At 46.3% G+C, this 21,556-nt stretch overlaps 1 protein-coding gene across 2 annotated transcripts in view; it reads left to right on the top strand.

Annotated features, from left to right (window-relative positions):
• The window catches only part of scube3 (signal peptide, CUB domain, EGF-like 3), a 99,079-nt gene that overhangs the window by 64,499 nt on the left and 13,024 nt on the right, over window positions 1–21,556 (top strand). For both annotated transcript variants that reach the window (XM_061258431.1, XM_061258430.1), the window contains 6 exons: window positions 3,267–3,383; window positions 7,423–7,545; window positions 17,233–17,349; window positions 19,923–20,045; window positions 20,324–20,440; window positions 20,717–20,812. In XM_061258431.1, coding sequence (XP_061114415.1) covers window positions 3,267–3,383; window positions 7,423–7,545; window positions 17,233–17,349; window positions 19,923–20,045; window positions 20,324–20,440; window positions 20,717–20,812 — 693 coding nt within the window. The remainder of the gene's footprint in view (window positions 1–3,266; window positions 3,384–7,422; window positions 7,546–17,232; window positions 17,350–19,922; window positions 20,046–20,323; window positions 20,441–20,716; window positions 20,813–21,556) is intronic.

Here is a 21,556-nt window from a genome sequence, read left to right as displayed (position 1 = left end):
CACACACACACACACACACACACACACACCACCACCTCCATGAAACGCCATCATCTAAGTCCTGTTTTTCATGAACACAGGCTTTCACCCAGCTGTACTCCAGCATATACCCTCCCTGGGGATGGAGGCTCCACCCATCTGACAATCAATCAATCTCTCTTTACTTATTGCATTGCCATTTTCATTAAAAACAACAGGCAGTGCTAACCATAAAATGTTGACCATAAGAAAATAAAAAAAGGGTCCCTGCATGTACATTTGGCAGTAGTGTAGACAGTGAGGACTAGCAGGTCTTCGCCTGAAGTTTTATTCCAAAGTAAAAAAACAGGTGATTTTAAAACTGTTACCACCTAGTTATATGAAACTGGAATCTCTGACTCAAATGTGTGGCTTAGAAATGTTTAAAGAAACCATGACCCCCACACACATACCAGGGTATATTTCTTTTACTTACGCTGTAAACACCTTTTTTCCACTTTCCTACCGTCCAATCATTCTTTTAAACACAATTACTGTCTCGCTAAATGACAGCAAAGCATCATCCTCGCTCTAGACTTCTGCCTGGCTCTGCCAAATTTCAGTGCCCCGCAGTGTGTAATTTTTACAAACAGATCATGCCACTCAATACGCCGCGCTTCTCAGAGAACGCTTCTCCTTGCGGTCTCCAGTGACTGCGCTGATTCATTATCGCTAAGTGAGAGCAGGAGAATTCATCACACCGCTCTGACACGGGGGATTGCCAAAGGCATTGATCACCATGGCAGCGTGACAAGGTTCTAAATTCCCAGTGTCTGAGATGAAATACGCGGCGCAGGGGGCATGCGGGCGGGAGAGCGGGCGGGCGGGCGGGAGGGCGGTCCTGTGCTCTGAGCGAGGCCCAGCTCTGCGTCCTGCAGCCCGGACCCAAACTCTACTGCGCCACCGCTGATGGGTCATCTCACTGCAAAAAAATCACACTCTTAACCAGCGTTTATTATTGTAATCCTAAAGTACTAGACTTTTGATCTTAATTTTTTCTCTCAAGAACAAAATATTTGCTTCTTTTAAGTTAGTGTTTTCTTGACAAATGCATTTTTTTATTTGATTGGCAAATCTTGAAAGTCTTTTATCAAAAAAGTGAAAGAAATAAGTCTCAATACAAGACTAAAATACTTTTTTGTTGCAGTGCAGTGAAAACATTTTTATTTTTTATTTTATTTTTAGTCGGGTGCAATAGTTGCTTGATCCTGCAGTAGCTCAGCGGGTGAATGGCATTAGACTGCAAACTTGTCCTTCCAAACTGATGAAGGACATTGCAGCAAATGGACAGGTCTACAGTTACAAACGGCCATTCTAATTTGGGAATATTACAGTATATTCCAGTACAGTATATAGAACAGTGGTTATGAGTCCCCAGTCAGCTTATAAAGAGTGTTAAACAGTCTTTAATAGCCCATTGTCCTTTAATGTTCATTTCAAAAGCCTGCAATCAGATTTAATGTGAAAATGATGAGGGTTGGCCTGACCCATTGTTAGAAACAGTCAATCCCCCACGGGTCTGGTAACCCTCCTCAGTAACCTACGTAAAGACCTCTGACTCACTCCATTTCCTTCAGTACTTTATATGAGTCTTACAGGTTTTCAGGTTTCAGTAGGGGTTATATGTATGTACGCTGTACATATGGCTCACAGATTTCACTGTGAAATTGTCCAAAGTATTGCATCACGCTTGTGTAACTTCCTGGAATGTTGACAGCGTCCACTTCCTGTGTTGAGGGTGTGAGGTTGTGTACTGTAAACGGTGGTGTGCCGCTGTGCTGGTACCTTCTTCATTTTGAAACTAAAGGCTTCAGTCAGCCAGTCTCTCACTCTATAATGCAGCTTACTACAGAAAGACACTATAAGTGACTTTGAAAGTCTCCACTCTGGCTTTTGACAAATGCACAATATTTCATGTTAGATTTGTCAGTGTCAAGAAATGGAGCACTTGCCTCCTCTTTATACCCTTCTCCACCCTCACCCTCTCCGCCCTCACTGCCTCTGACCCACCCTGCCAGCTTCAATCTGTCGCAGTCAGTCAAACTGTAAAATGTATCTTCTCATCCTCAATATAGCCCAAAAGCTTCTGTCTGTGACATGATAAACTGTGCTTTTAACTTCTCACTGTTTTTGTTGTTTTTGTGGGGATGGGGTGTGCTTAAAGGCCAGAGGAGCAAAAAGCAGCGAAGACCGAAAGCACTCTCGCTGATACTATCCATCTTCTTCTCTTTCTCTCTATCTGTTAATCTCTTTATTAAAAATCACTGCGCTAGTGTTTGCGCTCCTCGGTATTGATCTTTGGAATTACCTCCGATTCGTCATTCTCCTTGTGTGCAACCAGTCAGGGTTGATGGCCCTGTGATTGCGCCTGTTGAGCGATCTCTTCAGCATTCTCCAACTGTCATTTTTCACAAAGAGAGAGAAAGTGACATGAAAGCCAGGCACGCTTCATCTTTTCACGCCGTCCGCCGAACGGCGGAAAGCGAGGATAAACACGAGGCCCCGGCCGTGCCGTGCTGAGGGGGGCGAGACGCAGCGGAAGGCGTGAATCCTGGAAGCGGCTGTCAGGAGGATTAGCCATTAAAGGCCCGCAGCACTTTGCTCCTGATGCGTGTCACTAGATGCTAATTAGAGGCAGCGCTGAGCGGCAGGTAGAGGCAGGGATGCGGGGCTGCCAGGTTCGGAGGACCCTGCTGTGTGGAGACAGGCGCGTCCCCTGGCCCCCCGAGAGCCACCTGGCAGTCAGGCTTTCCTCTCCGCAGGGGCTCCGAGTCCCAGAGAGAGACAGGAAACCACTCTGTTCCTCTCACCTCGGGCCTGAAACGCTCAATTTAACTAATAGTCTGGATAAGGAGTCTCTCTCCTCTCCCTCCTGAGGTCATGGTAATATACTAATGACTGTTTTTATATGCAGGGGTTTCTGCTCACTCTTTTTCTTATTAGTGTTTCTATAAATAAAGAATAATTTCTTTACTGTAAAAAATATATTTTTCTTTTTATGTCTGCATATAGGAGTGTGTGTGTGTAGGTGCACTTTCAGAAATAAAATCACAGTGGATGTATATATTTGTTTTTCAAGTTACACATTAATTATATACTGCTGGCTAGGGGTACAATTTTATGTACCTATAGGATCCCACCGCAGCAACAAGCATTTGTACCTTTTTAGGCACTTTTCATGCCCTTATTTGTGTGTGTGTGTGTGTGTGTGTGTTCAGCAGCACTGATGGCTCTCCGTGTTTCTGCAGAAACGTGCGCTGTGAATAACGGAGGCTGTGACAGCACGTGTCATGACGCAGTGACTGGAGTACGCTGCAGCTGTCCCGTGGGCTTCACCCTGCAGCCTGACCGCAAGACCTGCAAAGGTAAGAGTACCCCTCACCCGCTCCTCGTAGCATGTCCACCCTCTGCCCTGTCCATCACAGACCCCTCACCCGCTCCTCAGCATGTCCACACTCTGCCCTGTCCATCACAGACCCCTCACCCACTCCTCATAGCATGTCCACCCTCTGCCCTGTCCAACACAGACCCCTCACCTGCTCCTCATAGCATGTCCACCCTCTGCCCTGTCCAACACAGACCCCTCACCTGCTCCTCATAGCATGTCCACCCTCTGCCCTGTCCATCACAGACCCCTCACCCGCTTCTCATAGCATGTCCACCCTCTGCCCTGTCCATCACAGACCCCTCACCCGCTCCTCAGCATGTCCACCCTCTGCCCTGTCCATCACAGACTCATCACCCTCTGCCCTGTCAATCACAGACTCATCACCCTCTGCCCTGTCAATCACAGACTCATCACCCTCTGCCCTGTCCATCACAGACCCCTCACCTGCTCCTCATAGCATGTCCACCCTCTGCCCTGTCCATCACAGACTCATCACCTCACCCCTGTCCATCACAGACTCATCACCCTCTGCCCTGTCAATCACAGACTCATCACCCTCTGCCCTGTCAATCACAGACTCATCACCCTCTGCCCTGTCCATCACAGACTCATCACCCTCTCATCTGTCAATCATACTCATCACCCTCTCACCTGTTTGTGACAGGCAAACCACCATTTCACCAAAGACTCCCCCCCCTAGTGAGAGCACTCTCCATTAATGTTTGCCTGTAAGATAACAGTTTTGTATTTTCCTGTTTTTACCTATCAAGTCACTACCACCTTAGTGTAATGCAGCACTAAAAGCCCTCTCCACCACCACCACCGTGGGTACAGGGCGTGAGGCTCCGGCAGCTTATAATCAGAGAGGCAATTTGGGCTCACTGAGGAGTGGCAAACTCTTAGCCCTCAGCCACCGTGTCCTTTCATATGATCCCACGCTTGCCCTGGATCCCCCTTTCATCTAGTCCTTCTCTGTCACCTCCCTGACACATGAACAGTGTGCAGGCACTGAGACAGAGAGAGAGGGAAGAAAGGGAGGAGGGTGGAGGGCAAGAGAGAGAGATTGTGTTTCAAATTATTAAAAGTATCTCCTTATAATCTAAAATAACAAGTTCTCTCTTTTGGCCTCATCGCATACATTTTACATTGTATGCGATTGCCGTCAAAAAAAAGCTATTTCACAAAGAAATGTTTTCAGGCAAGATTCTCTTTTTCTTTTTATAGCCATTTTCACGGGTGATGAAGACCTGCTGAATTTGTGCGCAGAAATAGGAATAAATTGGCGATTTACCTAAGTACCTAATTACCATGAGTATTTGAAACTAGTCAGAAGCACGGACAGACAGATATGGGGGGGGGGGGGGGGTTAGAGAGAGAGAGAGAGAGAGAGAGAGCAGGTCTGCTGAGTTACGGTGCTAAGGCTGGAAGGCTGGCTTCCCCTCCAGAGCTCATATCGTTACGCTACGCTAACAACAATGATAAAAGTACATTGGGTTTTATTAGCTCTGTTTGAACGGAAACAAAGGAAAACAACTTCAGACAGCATTGGCATGAGAAACAGGGGCCTGCCGAGGGCGGTCCAGCTCTGGTAGGTGGGTTTGTATGCCGAGAGGAGCATATTATTTTATTAAATATCTGATGCATTTATTTTAAACAGATGATGCAGCCCCTCGAGACCGATGCCTCATTTACAATGGTGATTCAAGCTTAATCACAAACATGACCAAATTCGCTATGAACATAATCCAATCAAAGCACAAAATGGATGATATATTGATTGGCTAATGTTGATAAAAGAAAAGGAAAATGAAAAGAGACAGATAGCAAGAGAGATGGATTGTGCATTTCCGCTAAGGACACACAATAAAGGGCCCGGAGTGATGAAGTTTCAGCCTAGCTCATCTGATTATTTTAGAAAAGTGCTCTTGGCTGCTCCACATCCGTCTGGAATCGTTTCGTCTCCGTGCCCCTCCGAGTGCCAGGCTGTGGGAGGGTATCTGAGAACCTTCCGGTCGGCCGCCTTTCCTACCGGCGCCACGTACTCCCCTTTGATCCGCGGAGTGAGCTTTCATCTGCCCGCGTGTGCGGGCCGGCGAGCTGGCCTCTGGCCTGTTTCAGTGCGGCGGCATTACACTGAGGCTGCTTTCCTCCCACAGCTGGCACATCAACTGCTCCCTTACACTGCGGAGCAGGCTAACCCTGCTGCCCCCTATGGCACAGTGCTGTACTGCACCTACCTGGCTCATATCTGTGGCCTGATTCAGCTATATCTCATATCTAAGACCAGATGTGCATTCAAGACGGCAAACGTTAGCTAACCTTTTTTCAGTTCGCCACAAATGTTTAAGCTGAAAAAGGTAGTGCGTGGTGAACAAAAATGGCTGCTGATGGGAAAACGCCAAAAGTTGACATTTATTTGGGTATTATTGTAGACTTTACTCAATCTAATATTAGTTCTTACCTTCAAAAATAAATTGCAGGTAAGCAATAAATCAGCTAGCTGTCATTGTTCAACCTAAGTTGCATCCATTTGAATTAAAACGGCATTGTTTGGCGATTTAAATGGAATGTTAATTTCAAATCGTTCAACAGTTCAACTATTTGCTGCAAACATAGTTCACTGTGAATCGTTGCTGTCTTGAACACATCTCTGATTCAGCTGTATCGCATATCTTTGCCCTGATTCAGATACATTTCACATCTCAGCCCTGATTCAGCTGTATCTCATATCTATGACTTGATTCAGCTGTATCTCATATGTTTGCCCTGATTCAGATACATTTCACGTCTAAGCCCTGATTCAGCTGTATCTCATATCTAAGACCTGATTCAGCTATATCTCATAGTGATTGATTCAGCTATGGCTAACATCTAAGCCTTGTTTAACTAAGGGCTTGATTAAGTGTGTCAGGTGCACTTGAGGCGAAGCACATCAATACCTGGATCCGGTTGGGGTACCTGAGGAGAGGCTCAGAACCACCGGACTAGAACCCAGCAGATTGGCCAAGAATCAATACTGAGTGAAGCATGTGAGTAATAGCTTAATCACTTCATTTCCAAAGCACATCCTCCGTGTAGCCAGCTGCAAGTACAGCATCACATAAAACAATGAGTAAATAAAAATTAATTTAATTCAGATGGCTGTAGTTTGCCAGGCTCTATTAGCCACTGACATATTGGACTGTACAAAGGGGCGGCTGACCTCTGATTTTGCTGGAGCGACTCTAAGGTCAGGAATACGTACAGTGCGTGCATTCAGATGAAAACTCACAGGGCTGCTCTGAGCCAGAGGCACAGGCAGTGCGCGCTTTGTAAGTGGTGAGTGAGCTCTCGGCATTAAACGCTCTCCCCACTCATTAAACCCCCGCCTGTTATCGATCCTGGCCCACGAGAGGACTTTCTTCTGCTCTCCCTCCACCTCATTATACCTCTCGCCCTTTCCCACAGCTCATAAATATCTTTATTTTAACACTCCTCAGCAGATATTTTTATGCGGAATAACTGTGATGCTAAATGTAACTAAATATATGCAACTACATGTATTTTGCAATGTGTATATTGATTTATTAGAAACACATGTGCACCCTTCTTCAGGTCATTATTTATTTGGGGAGGTGTCCGTTCTCTTTGGGGAATGGAGCTCATTATGAATGGGGCCCATCTTGCTCACAGCTCTTACGGAAGTGCTGAGTCATTATATGAGAGGATCACGGAACTGCGGTTATTTATCCCCTCGGTGGAACCATTAGCGGTCTTCATCTCTAGAACCATCCGCAGTCTCTGTCTGCAAATAATAACCTGTCCTGGCCACAGGCCCACCGAGCCCCTCCAGGACAAACCAAACTGCAACGACCAACCCTGCAGCCTGTATTTCTCTCAGCCTCTCATCTGTCTGTCAGTCTGCTTCCTTCTCTCTCTCTCTCTCTCTCTCTCTCTCTCTCTCTGTGGAAGTGAATGTGTGCATTGCCTGCTAGTGGTCAAGTCCATCAATGTTTTAACCCCGCTCCCCCCTCCAGACATAGACGAGTGTCGGCTGAACAACGGGGGATGTGACCATGTATGCCGAAATACGGTGGGCAGTTTCGAGTGCAGCTGCAAAAAGGGCTACAAGCTGTTGACCAATGAGAGGACCTGCCAAGGTAAGGCCACGCCCCTTTCTCGGCACGCTCAGATACTAATAATAATAACACGTCTCAAAAACTTCACTTTGCCTGAGCTCCTGACTGAGTTGCTACTGTTGACTGAAACAGAAGTTCATACATTACAAATAGTGGGTTTGTGATTTTTTTGCCTATTTGTTTGTTCTTCCCATACATAGAAATATAAGCATGACAACTGGTTAGAAAACACTGTATTGTCTCTTCTCATGGAGAAGACTTTATTGTAATGTGCACACAAATTCAGTATAAGTGCTTGGTAGGCCTTTTTGATGAATTCACAGAAGCAACTATGCTATCAACATTCTGCCATTGAAGCAGACTTGTCTTGGAGGTTCGTTTGAGTGTTCAAACAGACAATAAAATGATAGTGAGAATTAGTCTTTAGCATGTTTAAGGAGACAATGATTACTGGCAATATGCCAGTATTTAATTTGATACACATTACTGGATATCAGTAATGTGATTACAGGGATAGCCAGGTTTACATGATTCTGTCCATAATCGCTGTGTGGTCAACAGACACAGTGTACATGGCAGCTATGTTTGTTTTCATCCTGGATCTTCACCTTCCACCTGATTTGCACAGTTTCAAAAAGCAGAAAGACATTGAAGTAATCGGAAAAAGATGTTTACATGACCATTGCCATAATCAGAGTATTACCACGGTAAAATGGGATTATTGGCGTGCATGTAAATGCACTGAGAGGTGTAGTAAGTACGCTGGCTGAGTGGTGGAAACCAGACCTCTCCGTGGTGTTTGTTTCTCTGATTTGGTGGTAGCCCTCGCCCAGCGGGAGTTCTGGGGAGCCAGCCGCAGAACAAACACAGTGTGCCATTGCCTGCTACGGGTACGGGAAATTAGAAAGGCTAACACATCTTTCTGCCACTGGCACAAGCAAACCCATCAACACCTCTGGTCTGGAAGAGAGTGCCTCTCATTCTGCACGGCACCATGAGAGGCTGGTGAAGGCTCATAGCTACTGTAGCTTCATATTTGACTTTTTCTTTGTTGACGTTGGTTGATAATCTTCTGGTGCTTCATAGCTACAGTGGGAGGGCAGTTGATCCCAGAATTGTATGTTCTGCCCGTACCCCCGTGATGGTGGGGTGTCCTGAATGCAGTCTAGAACCTGATTCAATTCAAATAATGGCCTCTCGGCACAAACACAGGGTAAAGGGAAAAGATAGATGGTGATGGACAGTTTACACAAGGGGTGTCAATCTCCAGTCATGGAGGGCCTCACTAGTTTTACTGCAGGTTTAACTCCAGTCCTGGAGGGCCTCACTAGTTTTACTGCAGGTTTAACTCCAGTCCTGGAGGGCCTCAGTGTCTGCAGGTTTCACTCCAGTCCTGGAGGGCCTCAGTGTCTGCAGGTTTCACTCCAGTCCTGGAGGGCCTCGGTGTCTGCAGGTTTCACTCCAGTCCTGGAGGGCCTCACTAGTTTTAGTGCAGGTTTAACTCCAGTCCTGGAGGGCCGCAGTGTCTGCAGGTTTAACTCCAGTCCTGGAGGGCCACAGCGTCTGCAGGTTTAACTCCAGTCCTGGAGGGCCTCAGTCTGCGGGTATTTGTGGTTTCCTTTCAATCAGCAGCCAGTCAAAGCCTTGAGGACAAGGTGTGTGGACTCTTTAGCCAATGAAAGGCTCCAATTCTTCACTTGTGATGAAACACACCAAAAACCAGCAGACACTGTGGCCCACCAGGACTTGAGTTTGACACCCCTGGTTTACAGCAAAACATTTCTGTAATAGGCAACAGTGTGAACAACCATAATCTGTTCATAAACAATGGTAATACAACTTTTGTAATAGTAAGACAATAACTATGTTCTTGATTCTCTATTCTGTTGGAGAGCTGGTCAACAGTTGAATGTATCTCCTGCAGGGCAAAGCTTTATTTAGCCAACACCCTCACTAAGCCCCCCTCCACAACCACCACCCCTGCCACTCACCCACAGTTCACACCCCACTGTTTCTCAGGGCAGTGTAGAGTGAGTGAGCACACCCAGTAATAAAACTGCATTTCTGTTTGATTGCTTTAGCTTCCCTCAGCTGGTGATTTTCCTCGGATTGCTCATGGAAATTGCATGTTGTGTCATCAGAATAATTCAAAATGATGCTTTTTACTTTTGGGTGTGCTTGTTTTTGCCGGTTGACAGTTATTCCTTTCAGATGAAAGGCTTTCACCTGCTCTCAGGACTGGTGTACTATTAGGGAAACAGACGATGATGCTCTCATTTTGAACGCATGATGAAGCTGGGTACTTAAAGCTCATTTTCACCGGTGCTCTGAAAAATATGTGCTCACGAACTGCAGTCTGTATTTGCTTGCACCGTGTGCCCACCTGGGAGGATCTCTTTTTCAAAGCCTGACTTGCCAGGATGTGTGAGAATAGCTTGCCTTGCGGTCAGCATTTTCTCAGGCTCAGGCAGGAGGTAAGAGAGCCAGCAGAGTAGAGGGTGTCTACTCTGTTCTCCTGTCTGAAATTCAGGTTAATGGATCTTGGCCAACTATTGTTGTGAAGGAAGCAGAGCTGCAAAAGGCCATCAAAGCCTCGCTTATCTATGTGTTTCAGTATATATGATAACCGCACACATTCTCCTCTGCTGACATCATGACAAATGATTTCCATGATTGCCTTTTAAAAATGCACGCAGCGCTTTCACAATTAAATCACAGTCGGACGCCGCCAATAGTAAAAGAAGCCACTGTCAAGCAACTTTACTTTACTTCATCTGCTAGTGCCGCCATTTAATATCACAGCAGGGTAGAAATTGACATCTTTTTAGCATTGAAACTAATTTAAATTGAAGTTGATCAGGATTATATTTCTTTGGTTTTAATCATGCCGTGTTTCAGCTGGTGGGCGGAATGAAAGTTGAGAATGCTTTGTGCTTCGTGTGATAACTGCAGAGCAGATGAAAGAGAAGGCATGGGGAAGAAGCAGCAGGACAGGGCTACTTAATACCAGAACAGTCAGGGCCTGAGATGTGTAAACGTAACTCGCTTATCTGGGATTTAAGTCACGGTGTTTCCCCACTGTCAGCGACTTTCGGGCCCGTCAATCAAGATGGGACTTGTCCCGCCCGTGCGAGCCAAGGAGGAATTCCTTCACCATTCCTACCCATCACCCCCACCTACACCCACACCCCACCTAATCCTCTCGGCTAGCCTCCTCATGTGGGCCCAGTGGGACCGTGCTCATCAGATAGAGACTCATCTCTCTCGGGGAAGCTTTTCCGATAAAGCCCTTCTGTTCTTCCCACTCTGTAAACAGCTGCTCTCTGGTTTTTTGTCTTTGTTTCAGCTTTTAATTGCTTGCAGTGATGTTTTTGCCTTTTTACAGAAGTGCTGAATGAGGCTTAGATGGGTGGAACTTATCGAGGGTGTTTAAAAAAGACAGCTGGGTTGGTTAGCGTCTCCGAGCCTCAAGTATTTTTGGGTGACTCTTTTATTGTAAATGGGCCCAAGAGAAAGAGGGAGAAAGTGAGAGAGAGAGAGAGAGAGAGGGAGAGAGAAAGACAGAGAGAGGCACCCTGCGCTCTATAAATAATATACTCAACGGAATCTGAGATGTACCGATTTCTATGGAGGGAAGACAAAGGTTTCTCTGTCTGCATTTGGGAGTGCAACTACAGCTTCCTGCCCCGCTCCGATCGCTGCCCTCATGGTGTCCTGCACGTACGCTGGGTTCTAGTCTCGCCACCCCCCGCATTCCTTACCTCTCTCGCCTGGTAAACAAACACTTGGAGCTCATCCCCTCATCCCTGCACATACCCCCCCCCCCCGCATACCCTCCCCAACCCCGGGATGTCACTGCAGATCATTTCATCCGGTGCCCCCCAACAGTGTATCCCAGAGATACTGAATAATTCAGCCAATCACTGCCAAGAATGGCAGGGTGGAGGCTGCCAACATCCCCAGTAGTGGAATTAGATTTCTTCAGACAGGAGTGGGAGGGTGCCATTTTAATATTTATGCACAGGAACGGGTGGCACTCCCATAGTCATATGCGTGACGAAGTCACACCGGCTCAACGCTTCTTATCTCACCCTCCACCCCCGCTGTTTGTAATCGTCTTTTCGCATGCCTCATATTTGTCTGTACTGGTGGCCACAGTTTTCCTCTCCTTAATCAGGAGTGTTCTCTTCAAAAGAGCTTCCTGTTCCCCAGTCATCTAATGCCATCTCATCAACCCAATGACCTGCATTCAAATCCGCATTTATCCTCAACTTTGTCTTATAATTAAACGTAGGCTACTGTAAATGTTTTCTCTGCAAACAGTTCAGCGATCACCAAAATGAACTCAAACTGCCTAACTGAGCCTCTGAAGAAAAAAAATGAAACAGACACTTGAGTGTATTTGCAGTTTGTTGATTGAATGTAGGCCAGTGTCTGCTACCTGCAAGCGCGGTGTCGGTGTTGGTGCTGCGAGCCCCCGCTCCCTGCGTGTGTGTACAGGGCTGTGAGCGAGTGACAGACTCCCGGGCCTTCTGCCATCAGCGGCTCTGTAATCCCAGCTCATTACCCCCGGCAACCTGCAGTTAAAGGGGCGTAGCCGACTGGGGCAGGAGGAGGATCAGGTGCTGTGGGACATCTGTACAGCTCTTCCCACACATGCGCGTGACACACATTAGATTGGAGCGGCACAGCTTTACTGAGCTTTCCGAAACTTCCACATGAAGTAAAAGAAGAAGAACAGGAGGTGTGTTAAATCGAAGGGGAATGTACTGTTCGAAAGAATATGAATTCACTGCCATGAGTCAGGTACTTCTTAAAAGTCCACCAGTCTCTGATTGGTTATTCCTATCTAATTATCCCATAAATCTGCTGCGATGTGGTTGTGTCTGAAAAGTTGCCATCCGTATGTAACACCATTTCCCTGATTAAGGCAGTAGTTCTTCATCCCCTTCTTTACTCAAAAACATTGAGTGCAGATGTTTTTCAATGTAGTTAAAATTGAGCCGCTTTTCATACTTTGCAGAAAATATTGTGTTCTAGGTGCACCCAAGGCTCAAAGCAGTTGACCGCATCAGGCAGAGGAAGGTGCGGGTGGGTGTAGAGATTCACGCACGTTCTCGTATTCACCTTATTAAACGACTTTTACAAGCATATAACGCTCATTAACTGCAGCATTGTGCCCCGGAGGAGCTGTCAGAAAAGCAAAGAAACTTCCAGAAGGTTTCAGAAGGCGGGTCCCCCTTGCGGAAAGCCCGGTGGAGCGGAGCTCGCCGCGGTGCTACGGCCCTTACGTAACGGCGCCTCCTGAGCCCTATCAAAGGGCCTGTGTGCCGCCATCACCACAAACCGCCAACGCTCATTTACAGGGACGCCATGAGGGGAGGGGAAGGGAGGGGAGGGGGGGGGGGCTTCAAAAGTGTCTGTTTGCTGTATGGGTAGTCGGGCGATAATGAGCACAGAACCAGCATGCTGACATGTGGAACACATGTCTCGATACACCGTGTAGCGAGAGCGCAAATGTCTGCTGAAGCCTCCTTAATCTTCAGCACCGTCTTCAGCGGCACGAAGCAGGGGAGCGAGGAGCGGGGTACGGGGGGAGGGGGGGGTGTTTTTCGAGCTTCCGCTGTGTAATTCGGTAATTTGTGTTGTGTTCAGGCGTACTTGGTAAGGGAATATTGATGTTTGCCTCTTATGAAACATGTATAAATTATTGTATAACGACACAGAACTACATTTTTAATGCACCGTCTTGCATCACAAGAATGAGAACTTGAAAGACACAGAATCGGCTTTAGTTTTGAACATTAATTTAATTTAGCTGATGTCTTCATCTGCTGTGACTCACATTGCATGGGGTATTGCAATAACAGAATGTTTGACAAGAAATAACATTTGAGCCAGCCTTCAAGCAGAAATATGTTAAAATCTTAATTAACCTACTGTAATTACTACAAATCTTTAAAAAAATGCATAATAGTTTAAACATTCTGAAAAAAATGAAAGAACTTTTTGGGCTTATTAGAAAGGCGCAGCGAAATGAAGATGGTGAAAGAGCTGACAAATAGTGATGAGAAATGCAGTGCTTGTAGGGAGACAGAGTAAAGGTGCGAACATCTGCACAGGCCTTTCCCCCTGCCATGGGGCGGGGGGACAGAGCAAAATATTGAGACTGACAAGCAGGGGAACAGAGAGGTTCAAGTGAATGCACAGTGTCAGAGGAAGAAGTGAGAGGGCCAGAAAAAGAAGTAAAGATGTAGCAGGACGAGCAGGAGTCAGGTGACCGTGTGCCGCATAGTTACGAAGGGGGTTTCCACGCAAAGGAAAAACTAGCAGTAAGGAGAGATCAGACCCAAAGAGGAGCAAGAGGGAGAAAGAAAGACAGAAGGTACACCAAGCAGCAGAATTCTGTGCTAGTTAAAAGGAATAGAGATCACAAGAACAAAGACCAGCTGAGAACAGTAGTGATCAAAGTGAGTAAAGCCAGAAGGCATATTATTCTTCTGAGTGAAACATGCAGCTAAAAGATAAATAAGAAGCAGACAGGGTCCAAAGTGACATAGTTTCTTGCAGAAATGGACAGGGCGAAGGGGATGGACTCCAGAGAGACAGCGACAGAGGTCAAAGGAGGGGGGATGGAGGAGCGGGAAGTAATAACAGGTCAAATTTCACGAGGTTACGTTTAAGGTGGTGGGAACACATCTAGGAAGAGACATCCAATAGACACCCTGAAATCTGAGAGGAAACCTGAGAAACAAAGCAGGGTAAAAATAAAAGAGCAAGGATTAACGGTGCATCACCACTGCTTAGAAATGCCTGGAGAAACCATGGGAAGCAGGGAGAGGACCCAGTGAGCAAGTATGGAGAGAAAACAGGAGTGGGCCCGTAAGAGACACATGGGGCACCCCTGTACAGAGAGTGCATGGAGCAGAGAAGGTGGACTGGGTGGGAGAGTTGACGTAATTGCAATGATGTAGATTAATCTTGCCTCTGTTCACCAGCTCCCTGTAATGAAAGCCTTTAAACTCCCCCTCATCACCAGTCGCAAAAATCTTTGAACATCTCCTTTCATTTTCACCTCAAGCAATGAAGACATCCTGTCTACTCTTTGAAAACTGATAGCTTACTAAGCTTTTAATCTGCAGCAATTGCTGCTTAACTGTTTGGAACGGTGTTTACATGAGTCTGCCAAGTTGGAATCTCCTGTTGTCCTTTAAATCATCCAAGTGTGTGTGTATGTGCTTGCGTATGTGTCTCCATAGAGGAACAATATCGAGTTGAGAGGTTCTTTGTTGGTCAAAATGGTTCAATCAGACAGCTTTCACACTTTTCACACTCACTATAACTGTTCCATTAAGAACCCCTATGGTCATCTAAGACAAGCCAAAAAAAACCTTTTTCCTGAGAATAGGTGTCTAGGACTTTACACCAAATTGAGTGGTGTCAGTTGGGGTGGAGTTGCATATCCACAAGAGTAAAAAATATCTTCAGCAAGCCATTATTTTTTTGTGATTGTAGTTGGTGGTGAAAAGTCAGTCTATGAAATCACGTCAGCACATCTCTACAACCACAATGCAGCAGTGAGGAATTCAGAGACTTCAGGGTGTGCTCTATGTGTGAAGTACAGTATTTGAGGTTGACAGAGAGGACAAACCCAACATCGGCAAAACAGCGGCAGATGAGCTTTTCGAAGGCAATGAACCCATTACCTGAACACATCACTCCGCCCTGACTGCTGTGTTTCAGCATTGTTCCTCCAAATGGCAGTTAGGGGCCCGAAGGCTTAGACAGATATCAATTCACATGAAGGGAGAGGGCTATTACGGTTATTTTTGCCTGTCTAGAAGGTGGTCTGATGGGAATGCAGGGTCTGGCTGTGTGTTGTTTAAATTCTTTGAAGTGACAGTAGAGGGGGGTCACTTTGCAAAGTCAAAAGAAGTTTAAAGTGGGAGGTGCTGGGCTTGGTGGATGGACAGATCTGTGACCCGGACCGGTTACAAATTCCACAACATTCCGAGATAAGCGGGACTGTTTTCCCGGCAGATGATTTCCATATGGTTGTGGGAAAAAGGAAAATAGGGGAACAGGAACCAGAAAATGTTAATATGTAAATATGAAACTCTGGGAGAGTTCTTTAAGAGAGATAAGGTTTTTCTTTTACATGGCTGCAATGGAAACCCCAGTGATGGCATTGGGGCTAGGGACAGTGCATGGATTGAGAACCTGAGAAGGCTGTTATCGGCGAGTAGGACGGGCCCTTGGCATTCACACACTCGCTACATCGCTAATTACTGGGCCCTGGGCCAGCCCCTCTCTCAGGTTCAGTGCTGCCCATCCTGGGACTGGAAGGAAGGCCCCATGGGCCCTGACATCAAAGCCGGTCAGGGCCCGCTCCGCTCTCCTGCTGGAGCTCTGTCAGTGCATCATGTCTCCCTCCCCGTGCCTCAGCCTGGCAATCCTAGCTCTCCCAACGCTCTTATAATGGCTTCATTATCCCACAGTAATGAAACTATTATAATATCTGCTAGGGAGAATAGGGATTATCAAGGACATTTTTCTCTTTCCCAAATAATCTTGGGACATCACAATGACCTTCACCTGAATTGACAGGTAGCATTGCACACTGCATGCCCTACAGTAGTCCACATATCCCCACTGTTAAGTAATCTTTCTCGGTCTCTCTGTCTCTCTCTCTCTGTCTCTCTCTCTGTCTCTTTCTCTCCCTTACCCTCTCTCTCTCTCTGTCTCTCTCTCCCTCACCCTCTCTCTTGAGAAACGGACAGCTGACCTTCAGTGGAGGATCATTCACGAACAGACATCTGGTGCAGCTGGATCCTAGTGTTGGGGAGGGCTGTCCTTTTTGTTTGGAATCAGAGTCCCTAACCTACCTGTTTTACAGTGCTCGCGATTAGCACAGGTCATTGGCTTACTGAAGAGTTTTTGTCAAGGCTTGGGGGAGGAGTTTTCATATGAGGTTTTCATTTTTGGGCCAAGATTCACAGCACAGAAGAAGCGTGTACAAACGCTCATTAAGCGGGTAGCTAAACTAGCAATATGGAAAACCCGGAAGAATCTAATCAGAGGGATGGGGTCAGTAGACCCTGCGGAAATGTTCAGGGGGCTGCTTGCAGCCAGGCTCAGAGTAGAGCATGCATACTACAGGCTTGTAGGAAACCAAGAAGGGTTCAGGAAAATATGGGGGTTTGGGAGTGTCCTGTGTACTGTTGATGGAAATGGAGAGTTGTGTCTTGCTCTGTGAACCTTTTTCCTTTTCTTTTTCTGTTTTCTTAGTCTCCATTGCAGTTATGTTTTGCATTTTGTGTGTTTTGTAAGTTTCCTTTTTTTGTTTTCTGTTAGCTTTTTATAGCCTGTGATGTTAAGCTTCAATTTGTTAGTGTCACAATAAAGGTGGCTTAAAACTCAAAACTCTCTCCGTCTCTCTCTCTCTCCCTCTCCCTCACCCTCTCTCTCTATGTCTCTCTCTCTCCCTCACCCTCTCTCTCTCTGTCTCTCTCTCTCCCTCACCCTCTCTCTCTCTCTCTCCCTCATCCTCTCTCTCTGTCTCTCTCTCCCTCACCCTCTCTCTCTCTCTTTCTGTGTCTCTCTGTCTCTCTCTCTCCCTCACCCACTCTCTCCCTCACCCATCTCTCTCTCTCTCTCTCTCTCTCTCTCTCTCTCTCTCTCTCTCTCTCTCTCTCTCTCTCTCTGTAGATATAGACGAGTGCTCCTTTGATCGAGCCTGCGACCACTCCTGCGTCAACTCCCCCGGAAGCTTCCAGTGTTTCTGCCACAAAGGATATGTCCTTTATGGCCTTGCACACTGTGGAGGTGAGTGGCCAGGCTGCCCATAAGCCTGTGTGCACACGTGTGTATGAGTGAGAGCGTGTATGCACTCATGTGTATGTACATATGTCTGTACCCATGAGTTTGTGTGCATGTGTATATGAGTGAGACGTGTATATGCATTCACGTGTATGTACATATGTCTGCATCAATGAGTGTGTGTGCACGTGTATGTGGGTGAGATTGTGTACACATGCACGTGCACATATGTATGTCAGTACCCATGTGCAGGTGTATATGAGTGAGAGTGTGCATACGTGCATGTGCGTATGTGATTACCTATGAGCGTATGTGCAGGTGTATATGAGTGAGTGTGTGTATGCGTGCATGTGCGTATGTATGTGTACATGGGCGTATGTCAGTGCCCATGAGTGTGTGTGCAGGTGTATATGAGTGAGAGTGTGTATGCATGCAGGTGCGTTTGTCAATACCCATGAGCGTTTGTTTGCAGGTGTATGAGTGAGAGTGAGTATGCGTACATTGGTGTATGTCAGTACCCATGAGCGTGTGTGCAGGTGTATATGAGTGAGAGTGTATGTGTGCATGGGCGTATGTCAGTACCCATGAGCGTGTGTCTGAGGCAGAGCCAGGAAAGGGGAGCATGAAGGCAGCCCTGGCCTGCCATTGTTGAGAGCCCCCGGTGATGGATGAGCCCCCCTCCCTCCCCCCCTCCATGGCTCGTCTGCGCCCGTCGGAACTCTTAGATAACCGTCAGATTTATAGAGCTCCCCTCACACTCTCTCACAGGAGTGGAGCACAGTTTATTTTCCCTGAGCAGCTTATCAGCTGAAAAATGGCTACTCGTGCTCCGGGGACCGCTGCACTGCCTAAACAATGGACTCACCCCACATGACCTCAATTAGACCGGAGAGCCACAGCTCAAAAGTGCCAGGCCCTCCTCACGTAGCAGTGGAATGTGCTGTCTGAGCTGCCTCTTCCCCTCAGCATTGCACTACCTGCCCTAGACAGGTGTCACGTCATTTGCGCACCCCTGCTACGGGTTCAGTCTGGGCACAGTTAGAGCAGGGTCCCCCATGAACACGGTCCCCCAGAAACCAACCACTGTACCCTTCGAAGGGGCTGAGCTGGAAATGCTTTGTTTGACCGGTGACATTCATGGGCCGCAAACCTTTTCTGTGTACACAGCTATCTTTGCTCAACACAAATACAGAACTCATACTTTTAAACCAACAGACAACCATCTTTAGAGTCCTAGACAAATACTAAAACCCATGTCTTCAAAGGAGGTCTAAACGGATGTCCCAAGATGGTGAAGGTGTTCATTAACTACCAACATATCCTGGCATGGATTTGCTGTAACTGGCATGAAAGTCATTTGATCATTTTTTTTTTGCAGAAACTGATTTGGATTTCATTCATCTGTCTGGCCTACTTTTTGGGCAGGCAGTCTGGCCTAGCTGTCCAAGGTCTGAGCTGAGGAATGTGCCTGCTGTCCTAGTAGTGACAGGTTTTCACGACTATTGAAAAACAGGCCCGCCCCTAGGAAAAGAAACACCCCTAGACTCAACTTTTTTTCTCCTGAGTTGGAGGAATGCCCTTGACAGGTACAGAAATGGCATGTGCAAACAATCATGGAAGTGTGTACTTGATACATGGGGTCAGCCTCCGTGTCAATCCCTACCCAGCTCCACCCTCCAACCCTTCACCCTCCTGACTTATGTTCCCTGCTGAAGATCAATGTACAGGAGAGAACGGACCGGAGAGATTTAGGCCCAAAAGGTTTAGGCTGCCCCAATTGCTAACCAAAGAACGAAGATAAGAAAGGAAAAACATGGACACATTAGCTGGCAAACAAGTCACTTAGTTCTTAGTTTAGGTTAAATGGCACCTTTCTGTTTGGAGGCCTGTAATTTAGTGTGGGACGTTCAGCTGCTCAACGCATTAACAGAGTGTGGCAGCGTGCGTCTGAGCTCCGGCGTGGAATGAGGAGGCCGGAATTTTCCGTCAGCGGGCGTGTCATCAATCGGCGGATACGCCACGGTCACTGGCCTCGGCTTCGGCCTGGGGCGCGTGCTGTCATTAAGTCTCCTTCCCATTCGGCTGCCCTTACTGCTCCATCTGGTCAGAGTGCGGTTCAACGGTTTAGCCTCATTTGGAATGTGACCGTAACTTACCCCGTTCTGTAAGCTGTGTGTCCCTCCCAAAATTGGACGGGGTTTTTCAGTTGGGTGGAGGGGAAATGCATGACGGTGATACAGCACACATGAATCTCTTTGCTGATTGTGCCAAATGAACATGCCTCCATGAAACACCATACATTATACCACCTAGCTTGTATTTTGCCTTATCTCTGTGCTTTTATTGTGCCTTCAAACATGTAATCACAGACATTGTTTATTCAAAAGGACCAGGGAGCATTTTGTATACAACTTGTTTTCATCCTGGCTACTCTTCAACAAAAGCTTTTGTCTTTTCTGGTGCATGCTTGGAAAATTTGGAAAAAAGCATGTATTAATTTAAAAATATTTTTTTAAATAAAATAAAATAATAATAATAATAATAATAATAATATTAATAATAATTCTCTCCCTGTGCAGATATTGATGAGTGCAGTATTAACCGTGGGGGTTGTAAGTTTGGCTGTATCAACACGCTGGGCAGCTACGATTGTACCTGCCCACCTGGATACAAACTCCACTGGAACAAAAAGGACTGTGTCGGTATGTGAACAACACTGACATCTAGTGGTCAGAATAGAGAATCTCAGCATGGTGGCACATCACCGATGCATCCACCAGTCTAACAACACCAGTCTCTAGAGAACTCATAGTATCTCATTTATTTAAGACACAGGCTATATGATAAGATAATTGTTTGTTTGTGTTGCAGTTGAATGTAATGCCTGATAAATGAACACAGTGACTGTAACGGACTGTATTTTTATTTGTAATAATCTGTGTTATGTGTGTGTGTGTGTGTGTGTGTGTGTGTGATGCAGAGCTGGTGAAATGCGTCTCCAGTTTAGTATCTCCCAAGGCAACTCTGACCTGTAGCAAAACTGGGAAAAGAGAGAGCTGCTCCCTCACCTGTGCCTCTAAAGCTCACTATCTGGCAGGTAAGTGGCTAAAAGAATCCATCCATGTGAACACACACAGGAGTCTTAGCACTACCCATACAAAGCCATTTAGATGGAAAGCTTGGTCTCTGGCTTGGTTTACAGTGAATTAGTGAAAAAGGTATGTCTATTACATGCACAACTTTTTTATAATGTCATTAACAAATACATCTCACCTGTCTTGATGTCACATAACGTCTTGAAGACAGGCATCTTATTTGTTATATTATAGCTCCTGTATAGAAGATTACCATGATTGTCTTTTTTCCGTTGTAGAGTCTGATAGCAGCTATACAGTGAGCTGTGGAATCCCAATACTACGAGGGAAAACACCCACCAGACTCAACACCAGCTACAGCCACAGCTGCATAGGTACCTCTCTCTCACCCCCATAAACCTACACTACAGTCACATCTGCATACAGAAGGTATTGTACCTCTCTCTCGCACCCCCATAAACCTACACAATAGCCACAGCTCCATACAGTAGGTAATGTACCTCTCTCTCTTTCTGAAGCATGTACACGACAGTGTAGAACTGCATTGGAACCTGGCTCTTTGACTCTTTGTATACCTGTATCATTGCCCAGAGATGGAGTCAATTCCCCTTCAGTTAAGTCCATTGAGGAAATGAACTAAACTCATTATGATCATTTTTCAATTCACAAATCGATTTTCACTTCACTGGCAAATAGATATGGAACTGAACCAAACCCTACACAGTAGTCATTAACTCTTGGCAGTTCTTCTCTGTACCCATCAGCAGTAGGAGAAAGTCCATGCTACATCTATTGTATCATTTTATATCCTGCATAGTACTCTTAATCTCTGCCCCAGGGGTGAATTGTCTTTAAATTCTCAAATTGAACAAGTTAAACATTAACTAATGTAAGCTATTTATGTTATGCCGGGGGGAACAGAGGAACCAGAAGCAGACGGGGGTGCAGAAAAATGGCGATTTAATTACAGCAGGGGCAGACAGAGCAGAGTCAAAAAACATGCCAGGGTCAAAACCAGGAGGTCCGTCCAAAAATGCAGAAGTACAAAATCCAACAAACGAAGAAGAGTCCGGGGAAGCAGGCAGGGGTCAAAACCAGAAAACCAAGAGCAAGGGCAA

The sequence above is a fragment of the Conger conger genome, chromosome 10, assembly GCF_963514075.1.
Source record: "Conger conger chromosome 10, fConCon1.1, whole genome shotgun sequence".
Lineage (NCBI taxonomy): Eukaryota > Metazoa > Chordata > Actinopteri > Anguilliformes > Congridae > Conger > Conger conger.
This window is presented reverse-complemented; position numbering and strand designations above follow the sequence as displayed.